The following is a 20,086-nucleotide window of genomic DNA, read 5'->3' as shown; positions in this document are numbered from 1 at the left end:
GATCAAGGAACCCATTTTTGCAACAAATCAATGCATGCCTTGCTTAAAAAGTACGGGGTTGTCCATAGGGTATCCACACCATACCACCCCCAAACCAATGGACAGACAGAAATTTCTAACAGGGAGATCTAGAGAATTTTAGAGAAGATTGTGCAGCCAAGCAGGAAAGATTGGAGTACTAGACTAGATGATGCTCTTTGGGCACATAGGACTGCCTACAAAGCACCCGTAGGAATGTCTCCTTATCGGGTTGTCTTTGGAAAGGCATGTCATTTTCCAGTTGAAATTGAGCACAAAGCATACTGGGCAATGAAGACCTGCAACTTCTCTATGGATCAAGCTGGTGAGGAAAGAAAGTTGCAACTGAGTGAGTTAGATGAGATCCGCCTAGAAGCGTATGAGAATGGCAAGTTCTACAAAGAAAAGACCAAGAAGTTCCATGATAGCATGATAATTAAGAAGGACTTCATGGTTGGGCAAAAAGTGTTATTGTATAATTCTAAGCTCGGACTCATGAGTGGTAAGTTGAGGTCTAAGTGGATTGGTCCTTTTCAAGGTTATCAATATCGAGAGTCTACGTAGACTCGTGAGAGCTCTACGAGTCGACTCGTAAACTCAACTCGTAAGAGTCTACTTTGTAAAAAAAAAATGGATAAGTAAATATATTCAAAATGCACCAATTTGCAAACAAATGACAATAAACTCATAGTTCATAGTTCATACTTCATATTAGTCTATTACGAAACATAAGTGTTCAAAATTAAAACATTTAAATAATTAAAAAAAGCACAAATGTCTTCAAAGAAGCATGTCCAATCCTCTAATTGGATCATCTCCATGAATATCATCACTTTCATCACCATCTCCATCATCATCAAGGTCTTCCTCAGACTGTTTATCATCATCATTAGGTTCCAAGAAAATTAAATTATCTAGATCAAAAGCATCTACAACTGGATCATTTGAACTTCCTCCAACATCTCCCACTAATTCAACATTGTCACCATGACCTTCAGCTTGAGGTTGCTCATCCTCATCATTATATCCCTCTTCAGTTATCCATTCATTGTCAGATTCAATCTCATCAAATGGAAGAGCAATACTTTTTCTATTTTGTTTACTTTTTAACTTCAAGTTATACTTGACATAAACCAAGTCATTCATTTTCTTTTGTTGTAATCGATTTCTTCTCTATGTATGAACCTATAATTAAAAATCAAATTTTAATTACTATCTAAACCAGTAAACCAAATAAGTAAAATTATCAAACAAATAAAATAAAGTAATAAGGTTTAATTGAATTACCATTTCAAATGAGCTCCAATTACACTCACACCCAGAAGAGCTACAAGTCAAGCTCAAAACACGAATAGCAAATCTCCTCAACTCTGGAGTTCCATCACCAAACATCTCCCACCATTCTCCAGGTTGCATGATTTTTCTACTGTCCTTTGCCTCTTCCATAGAGAAAAGCCCTCTAGCAAAATGAAACTCAACAAGTTGCAAATTAATTTTTTTCCTTTCTGCAACATCCTTGACCAATCTTCTCATACATGTGTGCAACCCTTCTTTCACCTGAAGGTCATCATGTCTGAAAGTAGGTTCATAGTGCAGGTGAGAATTAAGATAATATGCAGCTGCATGAAAAGGCCTGTGAAGCTGATGATCCCACCTCTCATCAATAATTTTCCAAACAGGCTCATAGCTACATAGTAAATAGATATCAAATATGCTATATTAGAAATAGTTAAAACTTAAAATAATACACAAGCAAATTTTAAATCTAAGAAAGTTTAGAAATTATACCTTTTCTTAGTGTTATTAAAGTTGCATTTTATCTTCTCTTTTGCATTTTCCATCTCCTCATATATGAAACCCATGGCGGGTTTTACATCTGAATCCACCAATCGAAGGACCACCATAAGAGGGGCAGCAACTTTGAGGCACATGGTTACGTTCTTCCAAAATCGACTATCCAAAGCCATATTCTGTACTTTTCTTCCCTCTTGTGAAGTTCCAAACTTGCTTGTTTTCCACTCTTCAGAGCTAAACATGCTCATTAATGATGCTTTCAATTCATGAAGGCAAGCTAAAGTTAAATAAGCTGTGGCAAATCTAGTCATACCAGGCCTAATCAAGTCTCTTCCATTTGTGAACTTCTTCATGATGCTAATCAACATTGTTCTACCATAAATGTAGGTGGTGATCCTTCTTCCCTTTGTTATAGTAGTCTGATGAACCTTCAAATGTTTCTCAAAATCTTCAAATATTAAATCAATGCAATGAGCAGCACATGGGGTCCAATACAAATTCTCTCGTTTATGCATCAATAATTCTCCAGCTGCTTTGTAATTTGCAGCATTATCAGTTATCACCTGCACTTACATTCTCCTCTCCAACAAAATCCACTACATCATCCAACATCTTCAACACTTTGTCAGCTGTTTTTGAGATGTCTGAGGTATCCAATGAATAAAGAAATACAGTCCCTTTTGGACTGTTCACCAAAAATTACAAATTGAACGTCTTTTTTTATCGTCCACCCATCAGACATAATTGAGCAACCAGTTTCTTCCACTCATCCCTAAATTCTTGAAGCATTACATCAGTTTTCTCCACTGCTCTTTTCAAAAGCTTCTCTTGATATCATGATAAGATGGAGGTTTATAGCCAACCCCATATCTCCCAACCATGTCACAAAATTTTGCAAAAGTTGGATTTTTAATAACATTGAATGGAATGCACTTGTGTACCAAAATTCAGCACATTGATCATCAACTTTATCTTTGTCACCTTTTTTATATAACTGATTTAAAGTTGCTTGAGCTCCCTCACCACCACTAGCCTGAACAAATTTTGCTTTTCCTCTTCCTTTGAAAGTAAGCATCCCTTTTCGTTGTATTCCACTTTGACTACTATTTGACTCCACTTCCACTCCCTCAGTACCTTCTTCATGAATACTGTTCAACTTTCTTCTCTTCTCTGATGCATTAGCAACCTCTGCAACAACGTTCATCATAAGCATCTTAACTTCTTCAGGAACTGAAGCACAATGTTCAAAATTCCATCTAGTCCCAGCAAGATGATGCTCAAATCTAAAAATTCCCCCATTGTTGATCTTTGAGCAGTAGTTGCACTTAACTTTTTTACCATTCCCTAAAACATCTGTCCCATGCTTCCACCCAATATCAGTCTTATTTCCTGGAGCATTTTTGCTTCTACTTGCTGCACCTGTGGATGTGCCTGTATTGGCATTTGATGAATCTGATCCATTCCCACTCCCAGTCCTAGACATACTAAAATGGAACAAAATTAGCAGCAAGTAGCAACAACAATTAGCAAGTAGCAGCAGCAAGTAGCAATAGAATTAGCAGCAGAATTAACAGCAAGTAGCAAGTAAGTAACAACCAATTAGCAATTACTGCTCAAAGGAACAGAATCAGCCACATAATCCAAACATAATATGAGTACTCATTGCCTGCTTGCTTAGGTTATTTTTATAATTGTTTCCTTATTTAAGTTGCTATATATCAAATGTGGGAAGGGAAACAATAAACTATTCAAGAAAAGATTTATGAAAAAACCTAATTAATTAATTTTTTACAACAGCTTAGATATAAATTTGTCGCAGACTTGCAGTAATATATGCAAATAAGCTCAAAATATATGAAGCAGGAGATCCAAATTTGGATTCAGCAGCTTATAGAGGTCTTGGTTTAGCTTGTGGCTAACCTCGATCCTCTTTCCTAACAGAAGCAAATACAGAAATACTAATTTGGATTCATTCAAATTCAAGTGATTTAATTCAGAAATTCTATGAAATTTCAGAAATTCAAGTGATTCATTCGATACCAACCTCAGCCTATGCCTAACACCATGAAATTTCAGAAATTCTTACGTGGGTTGTGCTCGTCATGGACCTTGTGCTCGTGGGAGTTGGGACTCGCGGCTTCTAAATGAACAAGGTTGTCTGGTTGTCTGCTACCGTCGTGGACTACCGCAAGCCGCCGCGTTGCACGTCGTCTGCTGTCACATGTTGCGGCTTCCAACAGAACAAGGTTGTCCTCTAACTCTAAGGCTCTGAGCAACTCCTCCAACTCTCCTATGGGGTGAGGGTGACTGTGTGACAGTGCGAGGTTTTGAGGGAGAAAGAAAAAATGCATGAGCAAGCACGAAGGGAAGCAAATCCCTAAACCAGTCACAGCAAAAACGACGCCATTTCGTGGGATTTTTTTTTCAACTAAACTTGCGCAACTTGGACCAGACTCGCGAGTTTGCACGAGTTCACTCCGAGTCCACCGAGTCTGGTCAAAAACGAGTTTACTACCGAGTTGACTCGTGGGACTGAAGTAAACTCGTAAACTCTTAAGAGTCTACGAGTTGACTCTAGAGTTTGACAACCATGGTCCTTTTGTTGTTACTAATGTTTTTCCTTATGGTATAGTTGAGATCAAAAGTGACTCCACAAACAAGAGCTTCAAGGTCAATGGACACCGACTTAAGCCATTCCTCACAAACCCTTCTTTAGTGGACGTAGTGGTGGAAGAGACTTCCTTACTCCACCCTACTCTTCCTCCACCATGACTTAGGGAGTTTTTCTTTTCCTATCTCCTTCTTTACTTTTATTACATTTGTCTGATTCTATTTGATGGTTTAATTGCTTTTAATCTTTTAATTGTGCTACGTTGAGGACAATGTGTTGTTTAAGTATGGGGGGAGTGTTCTTTGGTTTTGGTTTTGCTAGTTTTGTTAGTGTTTAAATTTGTTAGTTTTGTTGGGTTTCTAGTTTAATATTTTAGGTCAATTCTGTTTGCATGTACAACTTTGCATATTTTTCTTTGAATTATAGGATATGTTCAAGAAATGGGTAATTGTTCTGAAAATAAAAGTCTCTTGACATTTTGTGATTTGAAATCCTTGTTTTTCCTCTACATGTCATGATGTTTTGAAAGCTCAATTTGAAAGTGATAAGTTTACCTTTGTGAGAATTTGAGCCATCCATCATCATAATCTTTTGGTGTGTTTTGCCCCATTGATTGCTTGCACAATAGCCTTGGCTTGATTCTTGTTGATGCTTCCTAATTCACATGCATATTTGGAAATGATTTAGGTAATTTTGTTCTTATAAGCTTCTAGCCAAATGGACTTACCTTGAATTAATTCCTTTGATAGCCCCTTTGAGCCTATGTTCCCCTTTCTTTGTTTTGAAGCTCATTACAAGCCTTAAGTGAAAAACCATGATATCACCTTACCCTTAAGGAATTTTGGAGCTTTGGAATTGTTTTGGGAATATGTGTGGGGGGGGGGGGGTATGTTTCATTAGAAGATATGATTTTTGGCCATGCTTAATGTTTTATTTTGGCCATGCTTGATGTATATATATATTGCCTAGTTCTTGCTTTAATCTTCAAATTCGTATGTTAAAAAAAAAAAAAAAATCAATTGCTGCAAATTCGTACTGTTCAAAAAAAAAAAGAAAAGAAGTGAAGTTGAATAAATGAGGTCTTGTATGAGGACTTGATTTGGGAGCCTTGGTTGATTTTGTTGATATTAGAGGGTTTGAGTTTACTACTTGTGCTTAATTCCACTTATTCCCCATTGCTCCTCTATTCCTTTGGGATTTAGCTACTTATTCCATATTTTTTCCCTACCTTGTCCTTGGCCCCATTACAACCTTTAAAGACCTTTTGATCCTCATGTGCATGTGTTGTCAAGTTGTTGTCAATTTTAGAATTTTGCCAAGTCTATGTGGTGTTTGTTTTCATGGGTGCTTCAAGAGTAAACAGTAGCCTAGACATTGAGAGATAGAGTGTATATCTAGTGAGGCTTTATCACTTTTCATTCTTGAGTGATTAACTATTTTGCCATGATTGGGTTGCTTGGATGATTTTCACGAGTGTCTTGACTCTTTGGATCTCTTCATGTTGATGTTACCCATTCCTTTCATTCCTTGATGTTCATTGAGAAATATGTAAATGTTTTTGTTTGTCTCTCTTTGATATCCTTAGATTTTGTTCTTTTTTATTTTGCCCAGGAGTGCAAAAGGCTAAGTATGGGGGTTTTGATGTGCCATTATTTTCTCCTATTTCTTAACCCTTTTTGCACCATTTTAAGTACTGATTATCTTAATTGTCAAATTAATTAGACAGTTTTATTATTTGGGCCCATTCAGCTAATTTGATGTTTTTAATCTAATTTCAGGAATTAATGAAACATTGGGCTTGAATCCAGAATTAGGCTTGGACTTGAAGAGGGCAGACTATTTTATTCTACAAAATTTTATCTTATCTAGACTTATTTATCTAGATATTATTTGATTTGATCTTATCTAGATATTATTTAGATTTGATCTCATCTGGATATTATTTCATCTAGATCTTATCTTATCTTATCTAGATTTGATTTTATTTTATTTATGGGTTGAATTTAAAACAGATTTGTAAGCTTTGGGGCTGGAAAACTATATAACAGCACTAAGGTTTAGTTTAGGCCTCTCTCTTCTCTTTCTCCTTTATTTTTCGTTTTGCAATTCCAGTTCTGACTTTTCATTTCAGCAATAAATTTCGTTCTTCAATTCATAATTTCATTCTCTATTGATTAATGGAAGGCTAAGTCTCCAGCGTTGTTTTCTCTTGAGGATCAAGCACAGTTCTCTTTGAGGTTCTATTATTACTGTTAAATTCTGTTCAGTTTTTCCTCTTCACTAATTACTCTGAATTTGTTGCTATGAATTCATGCATGCTTAGTGCTTGATTAATTGTCTCTGCGCTTAATTTACGTTCATGCTTAATGATCGTTTATGAGTAATTGGTGTATGTGTTGCTTAATCACATAATGAATGCCTTATGTTAAATTTCGCTTAGTAATTTAATTTAGGGTTGGATTAAGTGGTTGAACTGAATAAGGATAAACTCTCGTAACCTAGGATAAGAGACTTGCTTGTGAATCAAGGGGAAGCAACGTGTTTTAATTCTGATATTTTCTAAAGCTTACAAAAGCAAACAACCCCCCCTCCCCATTCGTTACTATTTTCCTACTATCTATTATGAACATTTGGTGTATCATTGCTCGTTGGGAACGACCTAGGATCACTTCCTAGTTACTGCATTTTAATGTTTATTTGATTCAGGTACGACCTCGATCAGGGGCATATTAATTATTACTGAGAAGAGTTTATAGAATTTGTAGACATGTCGGTCACTAAGAAATAGATCCATAATATATTCATTGTTAATATTATTTTTCCCCAGAATCGCGTTATATTTCCCTATAGAGTACATCTCAAGTAACCAGAGTTTTTCTTGATTAAAGAAGATATATAATCAGCACGCTAGCTATAAACAATTTAAAAGACAAGCCACGATGGAGAATTAATCAACTTGAAGCTTTAATTTTTGCTGACAGAAAAAAAAAACTTGAAGCTTTAACCAATATATGTTTTCTTGTAGTGGTAATTGACATCTAGGAATGCGTGCTTGAAGTCAACTCTCATATTAGAACTTAGAAGAAGTTGTAGAAATGCATGAAGGTAAATGAAACAATTATATATATGCAGACACAAATGAGTGGATCATTCGTCACAACCATTATAGTTAAATTATGCATTATGCATATAACCAAAAGTAGTACATATGTCTAAGCTCTTTCTTCTTGTTATTAAGCTTACTGCAATAAAAAAAAAGAATATTCAAGTTCCTAATGAGAGGCCACTAGTGATTTACATACAAGTACAACCTAATAAAAATTCATATTAACAATCATGAGATTTTTCATGAGTTTACATGAGTACACTCTATCAAGCACACGGGGAACAACACAGAAAATAGTTGATTTTAGTTCCCCAACATCTTCAATTAACAATTTGACATCCTACAACCATTGAGTAAATGATGATCATATTCCAAATCCAAAGTTCAATTATTACATTCAATGTTCATTTCATAATGACAAATATACTACATATACTCACCCCACGCCAGAAACCTATTTAAGCACCATGCCATTTGAATGTCTCCTCAATGACCCTATCAAATATATGAAGCACCATCCTACAGATGTCACTCATTTTCTTAATAGGAAGATCAAATATCTAATTTTGATCCTGTGGCAGATATTAAAAATTGAATTAGGAATGGGAACCACAAAATATCAAAAGAAGCAAAAGACATAATTATTTCCTAGAGGTCATGACTGAAATTAACCTCAGAAAAATAAATTCCACATATGCCACTATTTTGCCAACTGTAGTTGGATCAAGCTTGTGATACATCTTTTCTGTCTAGAAATTACAGATAATGCCAAGTATATACAACTTCTGGATAAAGCATAATAGCACTTGAAATGAATAACCCACCACTTGTAAGAATTCATCCCATGAATATATTGCCAACCCAAAATTTTCAACTTCTTGCTTTTGTTCAGAGGTAACCTCTCCGAAGCTTACAATTGCTGAAACAAAGACATAAAAATGAATGCTTCTTTCTGAAGCATAAGCATTTTAGGAAAGAAAGGAGAGAATGGACAAAACTAACTCTTGAGATGCTTTGTTGCATTTGAAAACGTCTTCAATAGCTGAACATACCCAAGGTATCATATAAAGGAACACAATAAAGTCCATGAGCATTGCAAATCTGCACTTATTTGCCAATATGTTAAAAACCATCAAGTGGAAGAAGTTAGTTTGGCAACATTATTGTTAGGTGAGCAAGGATACCCATATTCGGCACAACCTAAGAATAGAGCAAAAATTAAAAGAAGTGGAACTCTCTGTAGAGAGTAGATATTCAATATAAGAAATAAAGCTTCAATTAAGAAATACCTTATTCTCCTTTAAGCTCAATAAGGACTACAAAAATCCAACTACCAAAGAAACAATACAGTAGACATAGAAATAACAATAAATACTCAACACAAAATAGAAGCCTCCAACATATAGAGTGAGCAGAAAAACTAAGATGGAAAAAACTCGGAAGAAAACAGGGGAAGAAAATTCAAAATGCAATGTACCTGCATGCTCATAATCCATTATGCAAAATTGGCACCATAAATACCACATTTTACACCCTACAAACTAGCAATATATGAATGAAGCTGAAAAGAACAAAATTGCTAGAAACTATAAATATAATCATATGCAAATATGAAATATCAAAATCATATAAAATAAGGACCCAATACGCAAACTTAGGTGCAAAAGGACATCTGTGTCAAAGAGCCAAATACTTGAACTCGCATGACCATAGTAACCCCAATTATCACAAAGTGAAATATTATCCCAATCTCCAGCACTTGCAAAACCAGCCTCTGTTTCAATTTCACCAATTCTTCACCCTTTTCTCTGTTGCCATGCTGGCGACTCCGCCGAGCTCCACCGTGGCCTTATTCTCCACTTGCACGTACTACGCATGTGCATGCTGCTCCACGTGCGAGCTGCAGCAAGGTCCACGACTAGGGCAAGGAGTGTGCCAACGAGCATGACGAGGCCCGCGAGGGGGAAGTCCCTCCAGGGGTGGTGCGACGCCACATGGCATTGGCGAGTGCAGCGTACGAGTCGAGGAGCACGTGGACCAGTGAGGTCAAAAGTATCACCCCCACCGCAAAACACATGATTACAACGATGGCCTTGTCATAGAGAGGCTTCCTACAAAAGATTCCAGCGAGGACCGCCGACGACGACATCCCGACCACGCTCGTCACCAAGATGACGAAGATCGAGATCAATTTTAGGTGTGCCACCGCGCGGGTAGCGTTCGTCACGCACGCTGAGAGAGAATGAATTAATCAAGAGAGACACGGAGAGATGTTGTTGCTGTTGCTCGTGGAAGGAGAAGACGAAATGAGATATTATGAGTGAGGGGTTTTGAAATAAAGGGTGTATGAGGAGACTGAGCGTCATTCATTTCAAAGATGGTTTTAACAAAACGGTCTTTGAACACTCACTTTCTAAGACAGTTTTTATAAAATCGTCGTCATACATTTTTTGTTATTTACAACATTGTCACCACCTAACATTCTAAGACGATTTTTGGGAATTTTCTTAGAAGGTGCGTCGTAAAAACTAATTTTTTAATAGTGTAGACTCTAAGCTTGGACCGCGTGTCATTACATAGAGAAGATAAATACCAATCTATAGGTTAGCCACCCATGAAAATGGAGAAGTAGCATAGCTTTCAGTTAAATAAAGAAACATGCTTTTATTTTTTGAACAACATTTACTGTACCATTCATCGCCATGTACCAAACCAAGAAACTCCAACACCGACACACATAAAAGAACACAAAAATAAAGATTTCAGGAAAAGAAACTTGGAAAAATGATTCGACCCCAGGAATCAACTCACTTTCTTCCTTTGGAAAGCTAGTGAATAAGACCTGCAAAGCAACAACCAAAGAGAATATAGAAGCAGAAACAATTTAGTGTCTTGCACAAGAACATCAGAAGATAGAGAAGACAAAGAAATTAAAGAAAGGAATTGCTTTAAGAATAAACTATTCTGTACGCTTGTGTTTATTGCTGAGGTGAGTAAATCCTTCTCCTATTCTCTATATTTTTTATAGCATAGAATTATTTTTTATAAAAAAAAAAAGATAAAATGTAACTAAGTACATGCACACATTATGATCATTTTCATTTTCCTTGAGACTGTCAAGCAGTTATTTAATTAGGGGACACTTGTATGAGATCATGTGACTCCGAAGCCAATGCTGCGTGATAACCATGATTATGGTACAAATCAGAGTACACATAAAATGATAACTATGAATGTGAACAGTGTTGAAAATGACAAAACCACCAGCCCTGCGTTACGTGTTAGGTTATTGAGGGAAGAATAATGTCTGCTAGACACCTTGGTGAGAGTAACACAAATAGAAGACAAAGAAATCTTAACGAATGATCTTGTCCGTTACATTTGCATATATAGCTCCCATTTTCTTCTCCTTCCTTCTATTTTGTTTATTCACTTTAGTCTTCTGTGTTTATTTTGTTGCTAATAGAAATTAGGAATATGCTAAATCCAATTCTGCGGGATAACTTTTTTGTTATGCGATTGATAATGAGAAGAAACCGGCGCACAAAGCAAATAACATATGCTAAAAATAGGATTCTTTCATCTGCAGATTATATTTATAATTTCATTAATTAACCTAACTCATAATTTAACAGTGTATATATATATCATGATAAAAAAAAAGTGTCTATATCTATTTATACTTTTTGTTTATCTACACAATACCAAAAAAAAAATCTATTTAGGGGGTGTATTGGATTAAGATTTCAAAGGATTTTAAAAGACTTTTTTATGATTAAAAAGTCTTGTGGTATTCAATCAAGACTTTTATAAAATATAAACAAATCTTGTGGTATTCAATTAAGACAATAAAGATTTTTTTTTCAGGGCAACAAAATCTGTTGGTATTCAATTGAGATTTCTTACCACTTTTAAAATGTCTTTTGGTATTCAAAAGTAAATAGATTTTGATGGATTCTTTTGTGGAATGGATTTTGAGAGACTTTTTAGTTAGAAATACACATAAAATACTCCTCCAACAATCTCACCCAAACCCTTGAGACTTTTCATAATCTTCCAGAGACTTTTTCTTCTCCTGCCGAACAAGACACAAACCACTACCAGGTTCATTCTCTTACAACTTTTCAATCAATTTTACCTATTTTTTTAATGGCAATTGATAGTCAATATTGTTCATACTATATGTATATTACGCAAATCAAAAGAAAAGGGTGTTGTATATGCTTCATTCGTATTCATATTGTTTTCAACGTCCAGGCAATGAATATGCATCAAAAGAATGACAATTGATATGCATCAAGATTTCATATTGCTTTTTTTTTAGTACTGTATATGCAAATCAAAATAAAAAACTCTTTTTCTTTTTTCTGTTTCTTCAACTTGTTTTTTTACAACGTCCATTATTATTATTATTATTTTCTTGTGTTATTATTAAAATGTTAATTATTAATGTGTTATTATTATTTTTTTGACAGCGTGTTATTATTATTATTATTGTGTTAATAATTTTTTAATTGTTATTGTGTTATTATTATTGTTATTTTGTTAATAGTTTTTTTTAAAATGATTTTATGATATATGAGTATTATTTTTATGGAAAATGCTAACATGTGCCCTTAAGACACTTGTTAGTGTATTATGTATAGAAATTTTGTATTGAAAGTTGTGCAATTTACTTTTTTAAAAGTCAAAAATTGTTGTTTTTAAGACATAGTTACTATTGGAAGTATCCTTAACATGTGCCCTAAGTGCGCATGTTAGCATGACCCTTATTTTATTATTAGGTAGTTTTTTTATTGGTTTTTCTATTGAATTGTATATTATTCGGGATATAGTCACTATACTTTTGACAATTAGGAAACAATAACTATTTTTGTCAAATAACTAGTTTCTTATATATATATTAGCGATCAAATGGGGGATTCACAAGAAAATAACAAAGGAAAGAGTAGAGACAAAGATAATTATGTATCTTGGACTATGGAGGATACCAATGAGTTGTTGCACCTCTTGGTGGATGCTATGAATAGGGGATTGCGTGATGCCAATGGGTCACTTAGCAAACAAAATGTAGAACGAATAATACTTCCTCAACTCAATGCAAAAACTAAATTCCCTAAAACTTATAGTCATTATTTGAGTCGGATGAAGTGGTTTCGAAACCAGTATAACATGATGTCAACCCTTATGCGCAACAACTCTGGCTTTGGATGGGACCCAATTGGAAAAACTTTCACTGCTCATGAGGATGTATGGAAAGATTACTTAAAGGTGAGCTAAGTTCATAATCTTTTAAATATATTAATAGTTATAAATTTAGTATGTGATCATTATCTAATTATAACAAAATTATAATTATAATTGTGATTATTATAATAATATTTATGATTATTGATACACACACTTTAGGATTGCATTGGAGCTATTGATGGTACACATATTCCCGCATCAGTAAAAGGACGAGATGTAAGCAGTTATCGTGATCGTCATGAAAATATATCACAAAATGTATTAGCTGCTTGTAACTTTGATTTGGAATTCATGTACGTTCTTAGCGGGTGGGAGGGTTCAGCACATGATTCCAAGGTGTTAAGTGATGCTTTGGCAAGGAAGAATGGACTTAAAGTGCCCCAAGGTAAGTATTATCTGGTGGATTGTGGATTTCCTAATCGACGTAAATTTTTAGCCCCATATCGAGGTGTACGATATCATCTACAAGATTTTGCAGGTCACGGTAATGACCCTGAAAATGAAAAGGAATTATTTAATCTTCGGCATGCATCCTTAAGGAATGTGATTGAGAGGATATTTGGTATTTTTAAATCGCGGTTCACAATTTTTAAGTCAGCACCTCCATTTCTATTTAAAACACAAGTAGAGCTTGTGTTGGCATGTGCAGCACTTCATAATTTTCTTCGCAAAGAATGTCGTTCTGATGAATTTCCAGTGGAACCTACTGACGAGTCTTCATCTTCATCTTCAGTGTTACCAAATTACGAAGACAATGATCATGAACCCATTGTTCAAACACAAGAGCAGGAACGAGAAGATGCTAATATATGGAGGACTAATATAGGTTCAGATATGTGGAGAAATGCTAATAATTAGGCGAACATGAAGTGAGAATCACTTTGTTATTATTTTTTTAGGCAATAATGACTTTGTTATTAAAAGGTTTAAAATTTCTATCGTTTTTATTTTCTTTATTCAAACATTATAATTTATTTATCATCTTTTTCATTCACTTTTGTAACTTCCGTTATTTTTTTGTTTAAAATGTATTAATCTTTCAAAATCTTAAAAATCCATAAAGTACTTTGAAATGTTAAAAATCTGTGTTAGAAATCCATTAAAATCTTGGGTTAAGAATCCTGATTGTAAAAAGTCTTTTAAAAAAAATCTTTTAAAATCCCACAAAATCAATACAATCCCACATAATCTTTTAAAATCTTCAAGATTGTTTTTGTCAAAATATTCTCTCAAAATCTCAATCCAATACACCCCCCTAAATACTCCAATTAGGGGTGGAAATGAGTCAATCCAAGCCAAGCTTTACTAGGCTTGAGCTCGGCCTGAGTTGAATACGTAAGGCTTGAACTTGGCTCATTACCTGTCATAGGTTTTTTTTTTTCAAGACTCAGCTCGGCTTATATAAAAGTTTGGCTTGACCCACGAGCCTATTTAAAAGTCTGCTTAAAGACGTCTTTGATTAATTAATTATTTTAAAACCTAGTGAAATACTAACTAAAAAAAACTTATAAAATTTCGTATAAGTAATGTACAAATCCAAAAATAATTGATAAACAAAATCATATTGAATTCAAGTCGTTAAAGCACAAAGTATATCAAAAGAAAATAAAAAGAGCATAATATTAAAAAATGTATGGATTAGAGATGATTTGCAGAAAATGAATTTTATTCTACGTGAACCGTAATAAAAACTGGAATTCTAAAATCCTAGAATTATTCTCCTCTCCGAAAAAAAACTCCCTATACTAAAACATTGGTGCTGTTATATAGGTCCTCAGCCCCAAAGCTTACAAATCTATTTTAAGTCCAAGTCCATAAACAAAATAAAATAAAATCTGGACAAGATAAGATAAGATGAGATGAAATAAAATCTGGACAAAATAAAATCTAGATAGAATAAAATAAAATCTAAATAGAATAAAATCTGGATAAGATAAGATTTGATAAAATAAAGTTATTATTATTATTATTATTATTATTATTATTATTATTATTATTATTATTATTATTAGTTAAACAAGCCGGCCTGTCAAGCTTAACAAGCTTTTTTTATGGTTTCAGCTTGACTTTTTTTATCTTTTTAAAAAACTTGAGCTTGACCTTTATAGTAAACAAGCCAGGCCAAGTCGAAGGTCCTCGACAAGCTGCTCGACTCATTTCCACCCCTAACTCCAATGCACAAGAAATTAAGCATTAAGCAATGCTTATTATGATTTGAATAGTCCACGCCCCAAAAAAACATTATTATTTGAACATGCCCCAAATTAAAAATGGAGGTTGGTTCAAATATATACTTTTTTTTAGAAGGTTCAGATACAAACTTTTATATTATATGCAATTTCAAAATATTAAGGTGTTGCAGCTGTGTTACTGTGGTTGATGATTCTTTGCCTTTTTGGTTTTTGTACAAGATCCAAGACAGAGACTGATAGCAGTTCAGACATGCATTTTCTGACACTTGCTATGGACAAATTTCTAAGTAATATGTAAAAAGAAAAGCCAATCAGGTTTACTAGTGAGCAGCTCAGGATTGCAACTGATAACTACTCATCATTATTGGGATCAGGAGGTTATGGCGAAGTTTATAAAGGAAATTTGACTAATGGAATCACTGTGGCTGTAAAGGTTCTACGTGGAAACTCTGATAAGAGAATTGAGGAACAGTTTAAGGCAGAAGTGGGTACAATTGGAAAAGTTCATCATTTCAATCTAGTTCAATTGTATGGATTTTGCTTTGAAAGAGACCTCAGGGCACTGGTTTATGAGTACATGGAGAATGGCTCTCTTGACAGGTATTTGTTCCATGAAAAGAAGACCTTAGGATATGAAAAGCTTTATGAGATTGCAGTTGGGACAGCCAGAGGCATAGCATACTTGCATGAAGATTGCAAACAAAGAATAATCCATTATGACATCAAACCAGGAAATATTCTATTGGACAGCAATTTCAATCCTAAAGTTGCTGATTTTGGATTAGCCAAGCTTTGCAACAGGGACAATACTCATACTACCATTACAGGAGGTAGGGGCACTCCTGGTTATGCTGCACCTGAGCTTTGGATGCCATTTCCTGTAACTCACAAGTGTGATGTTTACAGCTTTGGAATGCTGTTATTCGAAATCATAGGTAGGAGAAGAAACCTTGGCATTAACCTTCCAGAAAGCCAGGAGTGGTTTCCATTATGGGTTTGGAAAAGATTTGAAGCTGGAGAATTTGCAGAGTTAGTAATAGCTTGTGGAATAGAGAAGAGACATCAGGAAATGGCTGAAAGAATGGTTAAGGTAGCTTTGTTATGAAAGTAACTCATTAGATTCAGTTTTAAAAAAAATAAAGTGACAACTTATGAAAGTTACTTTATATCTATAAGAGTTGTATTGTTAATGTAATAATTACTATCGTGACATGATAGATATTAAAATCCATAACTTCTGACTGTGTTTACCATTAGAGATACTCAAAGAATATAGCTTTTAGTCAGAACTATTAATTTGTGTTTGATTTATTAATTATTTTTACATACATTCCAAGTCAGTTAAATGAGAAAATATGTGACGCAATAGATTAACTTGAATATGGCCTACCAATAGGTATCCAAACACATTACCAACAGTAGTACCATCAAATGTCAATTGAATTATATCAAAACTGAACTTTCTAGCCACCTAGTAGTGTCCTGCATTTTCTAGCCACCTTCAATTTTTTTGGACATCTTTGTTAAAATCCCCTTTTGCTTTTAATCCACAGCTGCAGCATCTACATGTGTTTACCCCTCAAGTCCTAGGTATGTTTCTTTCTTTATTATAGATCTTGTTTTTTTTTTTTCTAATCATCAATGATTTGACTTAATTCTTTGAAATTAAAGATTTTTTCTTGGTACAGAATACTTTTAGTTTTTTTTAATCAATACTTTTAGAACTGTGAAGAATTTGATATTACCATGGATAATTAAAAAAAAAAAAACATTCTATCAACAAAAATCATATAAATTGTAACTAGCTAGCTATACATGTAGAATCCACAGAGAGACAGAGAAATAGTAGTTACCAACAACGATAGGTGTGGGGGAAAGGAGAAGCAGTGAGGGGTGTGGGTAGCAATTTGTGGCTTCAGAAGGGAAAATCACTGAGATAGACAATATGCAAGAACTAACTCACTGGTTTAATGATAGCCTCAAAACTACACAAGAATTAAACTTGGCATGCCTACAGAGCAGCGAATAAAGAGCGAATGTTCCACCTGATGACACAAGCATCATACCCAAATCACAGTCACACAGTTCTTATAACCTTTCTACAAGAAAAAAGTATTTAAACTAGAAAATAAAGTTACATCAGCATAATATAATGATAGATTAAATATTGCATTTCAGAACCAAACAAAGAAGAAAGAAATTCAATTCAATAAAATGATAAATTAAAGCTTCGATACGCTAATAATATATTCCTAGACAGATTCACTTAAGACAACTGCAAAACACAAAATAAACAATTCAAACATTGAATATGCCTTATCGAACATAGTCGTATTACACTTGATATTCTTTCGTTTTTGAACATTACTTTTAGCAGCCTCAATTCCGTTAACAAATAAGATTAAAGAAAACAGGATGAGGAGGCTGGAAGTGGAGAACGATGAATCAAATTCCAAAAGTGGAGAAGGCAAGGGAATGTAAGTTGCTTTACTTTTCGTTTTGGATTTCGATGACTTAATACAAAGAAATATTGACAATATTAGCTTCTTTCTTTTCTTTTCTTTTGGGGAAGAAGCAATCTTATTTCTAATATATTACGACTGGCAAAATTATGAATAAAATTCATTAAGCAAAGTGAAACTTGTACCATTATAAACAATGTGTTAATTGTTTTTTTTAATATAATTTCATTAAATAATTTATATCCAATTATTAGAAGAGTTGAACTATGATAACAATGATTGAAGAATTTAAAATCTCAAAATACTTTATGATAATATATTATTAAATAATAGTTTAAAAATAATTTCGGAATGAACCGACATAAGTTTTTTAAATATTTTGTTCCAATAAGGAATCCATGGAATCCATCGGCTTCTTGTAGGGTCAATAATCTCACAGGATTTCATACCACGATTATAAAAGGAGTAACAGAGGAAGTTAAAGCACACAATAGCTAGAGTTTTTGGGAGAATGAGGGCCCTAAGAAACTGAGATTTGAGGATAACTTATTAAAGCTACTAGGAGGTATATAGTTGTTCCTCACAACTTAAATCATGCAGGGTAAACTAAACAAGGCCAAATCACAAGGAACAAAATAAATTATAACTTACCAAAAACTAATTATGGCATTAAATGAATATGTTTTCATTTCATATACGTTTCGACAAGTTGGCCCAGTTCACTCTGTTTTTCCAAATCGAGAAATAAATTCACAAGAATTATAAAACCAGCAGACATATATACTTCTCGCTTCAACCAGCCAAGACTATAATGCAAAAGGAATTTCTACTTAAAACTCATTATATCTAGGATTTAAACAAACACAAACGGGCAATGTCAACAAATTAATAAGCATGTTGCCAACACCAGGCACATATAAATGAAACCTATAAGAAATGAGGAAGCAGATATAAATGAAACCTATAAGAAATGAGGAAGCAGGAACAAGAAAGAGATGATGTGGGTTTAGACTTACTGCACGCCAGAGGTTGGAAGCAATATAGGGAAGTGTTGTCACGGTGGGAGGAGAGTGAGGTAGAGTGAAGCGGAATAGTGGTTGCGGCAGAGTTCTAAGGTCGCGACAGAGTGAAGGGCACGAGAGTGAGGGTTCGTGTAAAGAGTGAAAATTTTAGTGCGTTGTTGTAAACTTAATGACGGTTTTGATGAAATTGTCGTTGTTAGCTTCAATCAAAGACGGTTTTGTAAAAACTGTCATGCTAAGGTTCAAATCAAACACGATTTTTTAAAAACTGTTAACACCTTCTATCAAAGACGTTTTTTTGAAAACTGCTGTATAAAAGTTGGACTTAATTTAAAAAATGCCATTGCTTTTTTTACATCACTTTTTTGAAAATCGTCCTAGATACAATGATGTTAAAACACAATTTTTAGTAGTGATCAGAATGAAAGCCAAATTTGAAAAAAAATTGATGAATGAGAATAACTTTTCCTGAAGTAGCAACCCAAGCAAGTTGTAATCTATGAGCAAAACAATGCAAATAATAAGCATAAGGATTCTCATTAAAAAATAGTGCTAGTAATCCATTCCATTCCCTTTTCATATTACTAGAAAACATCAGAAAACATAGAGAAAACAACAAATATTTTTTAGTTTTAACTCTACAATATAGAAGAAATAGAAAAGGATAATATAAAAATTTTAAATTTAAAACGAATCAGTGCACCCGGTCTATGAATATATTCTAATTATCAACAAATCCCTCAAATTTTAGGGGGCATCGTGATTGTAATTCTTTCAACTTCTAGAGCTATAATGACAAATCGAGAGGCTTGATTAGAAAGAATTCCTTGACCGCGAATATTGGAAACGTCAAGATCATGTCTAGAAAGAACATCACATATTTCCCTTTTAAGAGTGACACCCATAGTGTCCTTTACATGCATAAGATCAAAAAATATTTTTTTTACATGACCAGTTTTATATACAAACCTCAAAACAATAGCCATTTGCACTCTTCTTGATTCATCGTGTGCTTTATCAACAATTATGCAAAATTTAGAATCTCCAATTTCTTCATAGATATGACTTCTTGAAGTACCTGAAAAACACTAGAAGAGGGGGAGGGGGGGGGGGGGAGGTCGAATAGTGTGATGGATACAAATTTTGTCTTTCAAAAACTTTGAAAGCTTTTCTTAAACAGATATCAATGGATGATCAGTTTCGTCCAAGGGGTTCGAAATCACTTTGTGTTTAAAAAACTAGTTCACAAAACTTGGATGCAATAGTGTATAAGTAAACTATAGAAAGGGAATAGTTATATAGAAGCAGTAAAGAAAACAGAGGTTTTATACTGGTTCACCCCAACTCTTGGGTTATGTCCAGTTCTCCTTTAAAACTTGAAGGATTCCACTAATCAAAACTTTGATTACAACCAAGTATTCTCTATATCAGTTCTAGCTACAACAAGTACTTTCTAAGCCACTTCTGGCACTACCCTTAATCTCCCCCTGAGATTAATACCCAAGTATTTTTTGTAACGAAGTCACTCCTGGCTTTCATAAACAATAAATGTTTGATAGAATATGCATTCTAATCACTCAAAGAGTGTTTACATGGGAAGTTAAAATACAATGGAAACTTGCTAACTTAGC

At 34.1% G+C, this 20,086-nt stretch overlaps 2 protein-coding genes and 1 long non-coding RNA gene across 4 annotated transcripts; 1 reads left to right on the top strand and 2 right to left on the bottom strand.

The window, feature by feature from the left end:
- Window positions 1-798: 798 nt before the first annotated feature.
- Window positions 799-9,678, bottom strand: LOC102664214 (uncharacterized). Its single transcript, XM_041015260.1, has 6 exons — window positions 9,470-9,678; window positions 2,754-3,296; window positions 2,376-2,497; window positions 1,807-2,260; window positions 1,306-1,705; window positions 799-1,128 (listed from the first exon to the last, which is right to left on the bottom strand). Exons 1-6 carry the CDS (start codon window positions 9,676-9,678, stop codon window positions 799-801), a joined length of 2,058 nt encoding a protein of 685 aa, XP_040871194.1.
- A 510-nt stretch (window positions 9,679-10,188) lies between these two features.
- On the bottom strand, window positions 10,189-18,601 carry LOC106798718 (uncharacterized). 2 transcript variants are annotated; one of them, XR_001388290.2, is made up of 3 exons: window positions 18,450-18,601; window positions 16,825-17,016; window positions 10,189-10,371 (listed from the first exon to the last, which is right to left on the bottom strand). It is a non-coding gene; the product is annotated as an uncharacterized lncRNA (long non-coding RNA). The 2 variants fall into 2 exon arrangements; XR_005891660.1 differs by lacking the exon at window positions 10,189-10,371 and having other exon boundaries at window positions 16,748-17,016.
- Window positions 12,868-13,773, top strand: LOC100788492 (uncharacterized). Its single transcript, XM_014775527.2, has one exon. The coding sequence runs from the start codon at window positions 13,071-13,073 to the stop codon at window positions 13,635-13,637; it is 567 nt and encodes a 188-aa protein (XP_014631013.1). The 5' UTR covers window positions 12,868-13,070; the 3' UTR covers window positions 13,638-13,773.
- Window positions 18,602-20,086: the final 1,485 nt, after the last annotated feature.

This window comes from Glycine max, chromosome 5, assembly GCF_000004515.6.
Source record: "Glycine max cultivar Williams 82 chromosome 5, Glycine_max_v4.0, whole genome shotgun sequence".
NCBI lineage: Eukaryota > Viridiplantae > Streptophyta > Magnoliopsida > Fabales > Fabaceae > Glycine > Glycine max.
Note: the sequence above shows the minus strand (reverse complement) of the source record. Positions and strands in the feature narration are given on the sequence as shown.

What these genes read in the sequence shown, in the direction of transcription:
- LOC102664214 (XM_041015260.1), bottom strand. Translation starts at nt 9,678, where the DNA reads ATGTCGTCGTCGGCGGTCCTCGCTGGAATCTTTTGTAGGAAGCCTCTC. An exon ending in TCGCGGGCCTCGTCATGCTC is followed by an intron (nt 3,297 to 9,469) that starts GTTGGCACACTC and finishes GTTCCATTTTAG; the next exon opens with TATGTCTAGGACTGGGAGTG. An exon ending in TTTAATAACACTAAGAAAAG is followed by an intron (nt 1,706 to 1,806) that starts GTATAATTTCTA and finishes TTTACTATGTAG; the next exon opens with CTATGAGCCTGTTTGGAAAA.
- LOC100788492 (XM_014775527.2), top strand. Translation starts at nt 13,071, where the DNA reads ATGTACGTTCTTAGCGGGTGGGAGGGTTCAGCACATGATTCCAAGGTG.